Consider the following 9,689-nt stretch of genomic DNA (forward strand, 5'->3'; position numbering starts at 1 on the left):
GGGGCGCTCGGGCTGCGCGGGGAGGCCGTGAGGCGGCTCAGGTGTGTTTTACCCTTTCGCTCCCAGATTTTAAGGATAACCTAAACAAAGTGTATGAAGCCATTGAAGAGTCGGACTTCCTGGCCATTGATGGGGAGTTTTCAGGTACGGTCACGGCTGTTTTGTGAACTGTTGACAATGTCTGTGTGCGGCCCCAGGCGAGATAGCGCTGCCACACTGTGATTAAACCACTTATGTGTGCGATGGCAAAGGTTTTGGTCAGGTGAAAGTGCATGTCATGCTCATGCTGCATCTGCTCCATCTCCACAATGGTCTTTTAACATGTTAATTGATTTTCAGCTGCAACTCAGGAAAAAAAAAAAAAAAAAGGAAGTGTTATGAAAGCAAGATATTGGGATAAATAAGGAAGGCCCTGCAAGCATTTGGACAGGGAAAGGCAGCAGTTAGGTCTTTGGTGTTTGCAAAACCCACAGGGTCTGTGCGTCAGAAAGATGCCTTAGTAAGTGCTTTAGCTTTGGGATACTGAGTTCAGTCAGCCATGAAACAAAGATGTGGTCAAGATTAGGTTTTCTTAGACGCGTTGCTTATGGAAATAAAGTTGTTGCTTATGGTGATTATGGAAATAAAGTATTGCTTAAGGCAACTAAGTAATTCAATAAATCTTCAGGCAGCACTTGTCCCATTTTTAATTTGACTTTGATCCTGCATTGTGTTTCAGAGACCCATGAATATTATGTTGCTGGTAGATCTTTTCGTGTTACCATCATGTAGAACAGGACCCAGAGCAGCAGAACTTTACAGCTGAAATACTGTCATTAAGTGGGGTGGCTTTTATGCTGAGCTGTATACTTCTATTCAGTAGAAAATATTTTCTCAAGTGAAATAATCTTAACATGTACTTTAAGAGAAAATGTTTTTCTTAAGTTACCAGTCACTGCATTTCTTTGCTGTTGCTGTTTTTGAAATGCTGAACCAGAGCAAAATGCGTTCTGTTTCAGGGATTAGCGATGGGCCCTCTGTAAGTGCATTGACCAATGGCTTTGACACTCCAGAAGAAAGGTATCAGAAACTTAAAAAGGTAAAGTGTTTACCTTGACTAAAATGAAAATTCTGGGGAGAGGTTAGAATTCATTAGTTAAAAATGGAGGCAATGCACGGAAACATCACAGAGGACTGTAAAATTGAGTTACATTGAGCAGAGGGGGATTGCTTGTGTCATTGTCTCTACTACCACAGGAACTGGGAAGTGTTGTTACTAAACTTGGAGAAGTTATGATCTGAGTATATAGAACATGCTACTAATTCAGGCAAGAGCTAGTATATGTGTAAAACTTGTTAAAAGATGTTGAGAGTGTTAAAATGTATCAGTTAAACAGGGCACTGGGTAAGAGAAATTCAGTAACAGAGAAACTACATCAGCACTAGAGCCTTTCCAAAACTGCCTCCCCCTGTCAGCATGTATTGTCCCAGACAAAACTGAAGTGCCAGCTGCCACCACCACCTCTGCCTCTCTGCAGCACACACACAAAAAGGGTGTTGGAGGGTGTGGAAAGAGTTTTGAAAAATAGCCAGATGACCAAAGGAGGCAATATATGTTGTCACTGTTATGATTTGACTTGTGGGTTTAGTTTTGTTTTTTTCTTAATAAGAGAAGGACATATGAAAAGAAAAATGCCAAGCATCTCAGCTCATGCTATTTCCTGAAGTGTCCAAAAAGTCCATAAACACTGTTTACCAATACTCTGTTCAGGTACATGGATGGATGAGGGAATTACTAGTTAGTGCTCCTACTGACAACTAGAACAATAAAAAGCAAAAACTGAGGTGGAGGCTGTAGCTAAAAAAACCTCATAAAATTAACAAAAACCCCAAAACACTAAAGGAGAAAATAAAAGTGCAGATACTAGTGTCTGAAGAGCATTCAGTCAGCTAGAGGATGCCGTATTGTGTTGATCTGGCTGAATATGAGTCTTTGAAAGCTTCAGGGTAACTGATGATTCAGGCTCTGCAGGCACAGGCAGTCTCTGTTGCTGTGGTAAGTGGTCTGGTGTATCAGAAATCAACCCCAAATTCTTTGTTGCCACCTTCTTAAAACAGAACTTTTACCAGCCAATAAATTAACTTGATTATTGATGGTTTTCATCTTTATTCTGGACTAATTTTGTATGTCCTGTTGCTACCCAATTTTTTCCTCCTGTGATAAAATCGAGTGATCTTACGGGTTCTTTATGTGCAAAATGGGTCTTTGGTCCTCAGGAGGAACGAGTCTTTCAATGAAATCACAATGCTTGCTTATATTCTCATACAACTCCCATGGTGTTAAAGACCTTTCCAATACTAGGGGACGTTAAGATAGAATGCTGAGTGACTGTGCTAGTACATCTGCATCACTGTTAGCCATGTGGATTAGAAGAATATGAAATGCATTATTACGTATCATTGAAAACTGAGTACAGCTAGGGTCCCTCCCAGCCTGCTGCACACTGTGGTGTGACTGAAGGCTGAGAAGCAGACTGACAGCTGCTTTGAGATGCATCATCTCCTGTGTGAGCAACACATGGAGGGAGATAGGACTTCCCCCAGTTCTTGTCTGTTTATGCAATTAAAGTGCATAGTATACATCATCTATAGCCACCAGCAAGATGATTAAATGGGGTTGAAAACTATGGTGTATTTACTTCAAAATTACCAATGGAGCAAACTTTGGTTAAGAAAATTCATGTTTGCTTAATTTTGAATTGGAGAGAAATACTATTTCCTGTGGATGTACCCCAGTTATCTTTAAATGTGTATGATTTTTGTTCTCATGCAAAGTTTTTTTTCCTTTCCAGCATTCCATGGATTTTTTGCTCTTTCAGTTTGGCCTTTGCACTTTTAAATATGAGCACACAGAAGAAAAGTATGTTTTTCTCTTATTCATTGTTTTCCTAATTGAGGAATTTATGAAGTAAAATATTGATAAGCTGTATTGACATGCAACTCATCTTTTTCACAGGTATTTAATGAAATCATTTAATTTCTATATTTTTCCAAAACCGCTTAACAGAAGTTCACCAGATGTCAAATTTGTCTGTCAGGTTAGTAGAAAAACAAGCTTGATTTCATTTGATCAAGGTGTAACTGCAGCAAACTTCTAAAAATTATTTCCAGGAGAGCTGCAAATCATTTTAGAGGGAGAAGTGTTTCATTCTTATAACAGCTTAAAAGCCAGAAAAACTTAAGTTTCTGGGTTTGTTTGTTTTCATATGGAAAAAGTAAGCATCAGTTAAGAGCAGTCCCTTCAAGTGAGCTTTAAGGGAATATCTTTGACTTAAAATTTTAAAACTTGTTACACATGACATTGTGTGGTTTCTGGAATTAGAGATAATGTTCCAAATCTGGCAAGAGGACCCTTCCCACCCAGCCACCCCCTCTCCTTGTCTGAGTTCCTGCTCCCTTCCTTTTTCTGATTGATCCTTTTTTCCAAGCTGTTTCCAAGGCTATTGTCAGCATTTTCCTGGTTTGAGATTTGTTCTCCTGAACCATGTTTTTCTTTCTTTAGTTTCCTCTCTCCACATAGCTTGTTCTTTCATCTTCATCCCTTTAGGGTGTTTTTGTACTTTATGTAAACTGAAAACAAATTAAAAAAGTAGCACACAATAAAAACTCAGTGGCTTCTTTAGGGTCTTAGATTTGGTTGCTCATGACTTTGGACTTTGTGTAATTTCTTAAAAAGTGTAAAAATAAATGAGTTTATCTATGCCACAGATACTCTTGCCAATTGTAAAGTTACTTTCTTTTGTTGCAGAGTTCAAGTATAGATTTTTTAGCAAACCAAGGATTTGATTTTAATAAAGTTTTTTGCAATGGTGAGTTGTTTTATTTTTTCTTTCTTTCAGTGTTTGCAAAATTTATGATGACATATTTATGTTCTGCAAAAAGAAAAAGGCAGCCATTCATCATACTCTCTTACCACATAATGAAGATCTTAGAATTATTCTTATTGATCTACAATTGTACTAGTAGTTACTCTCTTTCAGAAAATCCATTGTATAGATTTTACAGAATAGAGTTACTGTTTAGGTAAGTGCTTGGTTGTTTTTTTTTGCTTATTTAGTGATGCAGATAGCAAAGAAGGTAAGGGCTAAATATTTTTGTGGTTGTGATCTACAGCTCAGTCCAGTCCTCAGGCTCATGCCTTGTGCAGATGAGGGAGAGAGCTCTGAAAGGCTCAGTGGTGTCAGCTGCTCTGGTGTGTTCTAGGAGGAAACCTGTGTAGACACAGATAAAGAATGGGGACTAGCACAGATGACTGAAAGGAAAGGATACTTTTTGAGGCTTCAGGGTTGTAATACTGGCAGATACTTGGTTAGTAATAAGTCTTGCTACATCCCTAATTTGTCTCTAATTCTGATGAGGTTTTAAATATCTCTTTTTTTAGGAATTCCATATTTAAATCAGGAAGAAGAAAGACAGTTAAGGGAACAATATGATGAAAAACGTTCTCAGGCCAATGGTGCAGGAGCTCTGTCATACATTTCTCCTAATTCCACAAAGTGTCCTGTAACAATTCCTGAAGACCAGAAAAAATTCATTGAGAAAGTAGTGTAAGTAAAATTGGTTAATAGCCTCTGATGTTGAAACTAAAACAGAGACATATTAAGGTGTTGAAGTTACTTTTATTAATTCACTTCTTACTAACTAGTTCTTTTTTTTGTTATTAAGTGTTTTCATGTCTTTTGAGGAGAGCTGTAAACACTGTAAAAAGAAAACAGTAGATTTAGCAGCAAATTAATCTCTTTCTTCCAGGGAACAGATAGAAGACTTACTAAAGAATGAAGAAAATGAAACTTTGGAACTGGAGCCATGTACAGGGTCAGTTTCTGAAACTGAGTATCTTAAAAGTATTTGTTCTGCCCATATAGAATTAGTGGAATGACAAGGAAGAGTATCTTTACCTGTGTTAATTGTAACAATAATAATGACTGCGAACTACTTGCTTATGAGAACATATGTGAGTAACTGTACAAAATGGTGTAAATGCCTTTACAGTTTGGCAACTGAATGTCGTAATTCAGTAAAACCCTTCCAAGCCAATAGGTTTTGGTAGCAATGGCTTATGTTTTAAACATCATTCTGCAAATGAACACAGATCTGGCTTTAATTGCATGTTATTACTTAGTAACACTTTTGTAAGAGGAGTATTAGTAACACAATTGTCTTTTGCTTTTAGATTTCAGAGGAAATTAATTTATCAGACCTTGAGCTGGAAGTAAGTTGCTGGTAATACTGCCTTACTGTATATTTTTAGTATTTCTGATAAGAAATCTGGGTAAGATCTGATCTCCTTAACCTCAGAGATGATTAATTTACTTTTTTTTTCCTTTAAGAGAAGTCTTTTATGTTTTGAAGATGAATTGTGTTAAACTGGTGTGTGACGGTGAATTTTAATATTTTAAAACTTAGTGTTTATATTATCATTCCTATCTAAAATCTGTGAATAGAACAGCACAGCCTAGAATTATGAAAGAAGTGCAACTTGATGGGTTTTTAGTGAACAAAAAGTGCATGTGCTTACACAGTTTGTGCGCTTTACTTGAAAAGCTACTAGTTCTGTAGTCGGTACTGGTATGTTTATAGTTTTTTGTAGGATGCCAAGTATAAGCATTTCTGATGACTTAAAAGTTCTAACTCTAGCAGTGATTCTTTCTTGGCTTACTTTTTCCCTCATCTTTGCCTAAATGTATCCCTTAAGGCCTTAGGAGACATTGTAAGGCTTCAGAGATGAGATTTTCATTGTTCTGACTACATCAGCAAAATGTGGAAAATAAAATAGAAATATTTTTTGTAGATTTAGTTAATTCAGTGTTGTAACAGTATCTGGCACTCTGTTTCTCTGGAAGTGGATAAAATAAAGCTTCTGTCTATGAGATGAAATGAAATTTTAAAAATATTGAAAAATTTTTCTGTGTGAAATTTTTTATATATTGATAGAATAGCAATAGCTTCCAGTAGCTTGGATTGTTAAGTTTGTCTGACAGTTATTCTAGCATTTGCTCTCAGTGGATGGAAAAGCATGTTCATGAACTGGGGTTTTTTAACAGTCAGCTGTGTTGCTCTCTGTGTGTACAGCTGTGTACTTTGTGTGTGCATATTGGTGAGGGAAAGTTGTGAAGTTAGCATGGAGATAATTGAAGCAGAGAACAATGAGGTTATTGATGGCCCTTGTGTCCTAAACTCTTCACAGGTCGTTTTTTCTATGAAAGTGTTCTGTTATGCTACTGTTTTGGGGCATCCAAGGTCTGTGACATGAAACAGGTTTAGGTTCAAAATGGTGTGAGAAGTCAGGATGGAGAGGACACAACAGTAACATGTGTTCTTTCGTACTGCTTGGACTCATAGCCAGAGGATGAAGGAAATATCCTGGTTCTGCAGTGGTTATATAATTGTGAGTGGTTTAGTATAGTGGGAAGATCAGAGTAATATCTATTTGTTAAGCTATGAAGGACAATACTCTCTGACCTTGCTATTGGTTGGATGCTCTTTGTCTTTGGTAGTATTTTGGCAATTAGATGCAATTGTGATAAGTGGTGGAACCCTGTAGCAGAGATAATGACATTTGTATTAATATTTCCTATTAGAGCTTATTGTTAGTAGGAAGTTCAGGGTTGTTTGTAAATCCTAGAATAAGGGACATATAAAGGTATACAGTAATCAAAGAATCATGTGGCTGCAAATAAGAGCTTTCTCACTGGTGTTTTGGTTTTGGATTTCTTGAAAGCAGAGATTCTATATTGTGATGAAATATCTAGATTATGTTAACTTACATTACTTTATATGAAGTTATAGGTTCCACAGCAATAGGATGGGAAAGTATATAAGAAAATACATTTTAGTGCCAGTTACTGGTATGTAGTGTAAGGAGGCCAATTTAACTAGCCTATTGCTTCATATTTTTCATAATTTTAAATTAAAAAAGGAACCTTTAATATTTTTTTGCACTTAAGACTTACACTAAAAATGAAACACAAAATTACTGAATCACTTTTGTGGTTTCAGTATTCTGAATGCCAAATAACTACTTTAATTTACTTCTTATTTGTTTTGATATAGGTATCCAAAAGGTATCCATGTTGAAACTCTGGAGTCAGAGAAGGTAACTAGGCCATTTACTGCCTGTAACATTTGTTCTCTTTAAAGCAAATTGTATTTCTTAATTTTACTAACTCTACTAACTTTTAGATCTAATTTGAGCTTTGTTATGCAAAATGGGAAGCATTAAATGGAGTACAATGAACTAGTTCGTAAACATCAAATCTGACCAAGATACAATGTGTGAGCATATATTTGTGTGGCTTAACTTTATTTTTTTGAAAAGGATAGTAAAAGGTGTCTAACATGCGGTGGATCTGACATTTAGTGTTGGTGGTTGGTACCTCTTGATATGAGGGGAGAAATAGTGGCATCACATGCTGTATCCTCACTTCCTGTTACAAATCTCTGCTTCAAAAAAATACTTGAAAACCACTGTTGAAAAGGAAATGCTGATAACCTTTTCTCAGAAGTAAAAAGTGGATTTAGTAGAAGTTAGATTTGGTGGATGAATCTAATACAGGTTTCTAAAGTAGACTTTTGGCAGTAGGTGATAAAGTGGTGTTTACAATATAAACAGTCATGTTGCCAAGTAACTGTTGCTGAGGTATAACTTAATTTTCTCTACAACGTAAATTTACAGAAACTTGAAATGGTCTTAAATATAACATTCTCAGAGTTGTTCCTCAAACTATAATTTTTTTTTATTTTAGAAGGAGAGGTATATTGTTATTAGTAAGGTAAATGAAGAAGAACGGAAAAGAAGAGAACAGCAGAAACAAGCAAAAGAGCAGGTAAATAATGTCTGAGAAATAGTTTAAGCCAAACCTGGTGTGTCTGCCAATGCAGGTACAGTTGTGACAGTATTTGTATTTGTTTCACTAATGTCAGAATCTTTGCTTACAGGAAGAATTGAATGATGCAGTAGGGTTTTCCAGAGTCGTTCATGCCATTGCTAATTCTGTAAGTTAACATGACTTTTAGTGTATCTTTGGTTGTAAGAAAAAAAAGTAATTCATTCAAAGAAGGAATTATTTTACTGTTACATTTTGGAGAACAACATGAAATACAAGATAAGGTGCCTTTTATTTTAAGTAGATGTTGCTTTGTTTTTTAGAATGTTTGAATATGATGGGTTAAGTTAGCTCTTAAACTAATGACATGAACCATCTCATAACTGTAAAAGTCAAGAATACCAATTTCTTAGAGCTCTTGGCAAGGTTCTCTTAAGTAATGAAGCTTTGAGGGCTTTTTTTTCCTCTGTCCTGAAAAGATTGTTGCAGTTGTTTTTTTCCTTGTTTCCTCTGGCATTTAAAGGCTTAATCAGAGAAGATAATCTGGTTCTCTTCTACTTAGATAGCTAAAATAGGCTATAAAATTACATCTGTCCCCTTCAGCCCTGTTACTTTCATGGAGTTGATAACAGCTTGTTGTGTAGAAACAAACAAAAAAGTAAAAGGTATGCATTTTATTTTCTCTACCAAGTGGTAGGTGCAGGGAAGCAGAAAAGGTTGTCACGTCAAATGAATCAAGTTAATGTTTAAAAAATTCTGGTGCTTTTTCAAGATGAAACCTGTTTGTGCCCCATCTGGTATGAAAAGGTCTGCTCTGGGAGAAGCCAGATCATGCCTCTAATAACTATCATATATTACAGCTGTAAAGAATATATTGTGAATTGTTTTGTAAGTTGTAAATTAAAGGGTAGTAGACTGAGAAATCCCTTGACTTTTATCTTAAATAGATTGCATTTGGAAGCCAAGTTGTAATTAGTTGTTCTAGTGCATTTTCTCAATGTTTCAAGCTTCTGCTGAAGGCTGTCATAAGTGGTTGGGAATAGAGGAAAAAGGGGTGGCTGCTCTGAGAGAATGGAGGAGTCTCCATTGGAGAGTCTCCATGGAGGAGAATGGGGCAGGCAGAGAGCAGATGTATTTGTTCTCAGCTGCCCCCAGCCAGCACCTGAGATAGGTGCTTTTCTCATATCACCCTTTCCATTATTAACTTAATTTGTAACTAACATTTAATTGCCTTTTCCACAGGGCAAGCTTGTTATTGGGCACAATATGCTATTGGATGTTATGCATACCATACACCAGTTCTATTGTCCCCTACCTGATGTAAGTGATCTTCTGAGTGTTCAGATAATGAAATAAATGGCTTAATGTATTTGTCTTTAGTCTTATCTCCAAACTTTCTTGTGAAAGGAAGCATAGGACGGTTTATTAAGCACAGCAGAAAAGTACTTGAAAAAGAACACCTGTTACTTCTGGGCTACTGCCTTATTTTTGTAAATCTTAGTTTAAACTTAATTGGATTGAATTCTCCTTTATATTCTAAAATGTTTAAATTATATGTTGGAATTGCATTTTGTTTCTGCTTTTATCTGTTAGTCCTTCAGAAACTGCTTGTAATGGCAGGTAAATTTAACTTATGTATTAAGGTTTGGAGTTTCAGCATTATTGTGTGGCAATTTTCCCTCTGTACGTTAAAAAGTGGGAATACATATTTTCATATAATATAGTACACTTAATAAGAATGAGAAGAAATATTGTAGCTGGATGATGTTCATTGGGATGAAGAGGTGGAATGTCTGGGTAATTGTAGGGAGCATACTTTCCTGC

At 36.1% G+C, this 9,689-nt stretch overlaps 1 protein-coding gene across 1 annotated transcript in view; it reads left to right on the forward strand.

Annotated features, from left to right (window-relative positions):
- Positions 1 to 71: 71 nt before the first annotated feature.
- PARN (poly(A)-specific ribonuclease) overlaps positions 72 to 9,689 on the forward strand; it is a 50,351-nt gene continuing 40,733 nt past the window's right edge. The window contains exons 1-12 of the mRNA XM_010003208.1: positions 72 to 144; positions 999 to 1,078; positions 2,832 to 2,899; positions 2,996 to 3,077; positions 3,788 to 3,848; positions 4,421 to 4,586; positions 4,789 to 4,854; positions 5,213 to 5,251; positions 7,093 to 7,135; positions 7,785 to 7,865; positions 7,978 to 8,034; positions 9,108 to 9,185. Coding sequence (XP_010001510.1) covers positions 2,838 to 2,899; positions 2,996 to 3,077; positions 3,788 to 3,848; positions 4,421 to 4,586; positions 4,789 to 4,854; positions 5,213 to 5,251; positions 7,093 to 7,135; positions 7,785 to 7,865; positions 7,978 to 8,034; positions 9,108 to 9,185 — 735 coding nt within the window. The 5' untranslated portion in view covers positions 72 to 144; positions 999 to 1,078; positions 2,832 to 2,837. The remainder of the gene's footprint in view (positions 145 to 998; positions 1,079 to 2,831; positions 2,900 to 2,995; positions 3,078 to 3,787; positions 3,849 to 4,420; positions 4,587 to 4,788; positions 4,855 to 5,212; positions 5,252 to 7,092; positions 7,136 to 7,784; positions 7,866 to 7,977; positions 8,035 to 9,107; positions 9,186 to 9,689) is intronic.

This window comes from Chaetura pelagica, unplaced genomic scaffold (assembly GCF_000747805.2).
Source record: "Chaetura pelagica isolate M959 unplaced genomic scaffold, ChaPel_1.0 scaffold138, whole genome shotgun sequence".
NCBI lineage: Eukaryota > Metazoa > Chordata > Aves > Apodiformes > Apodidae > Chaetura > Chaetura pelagica.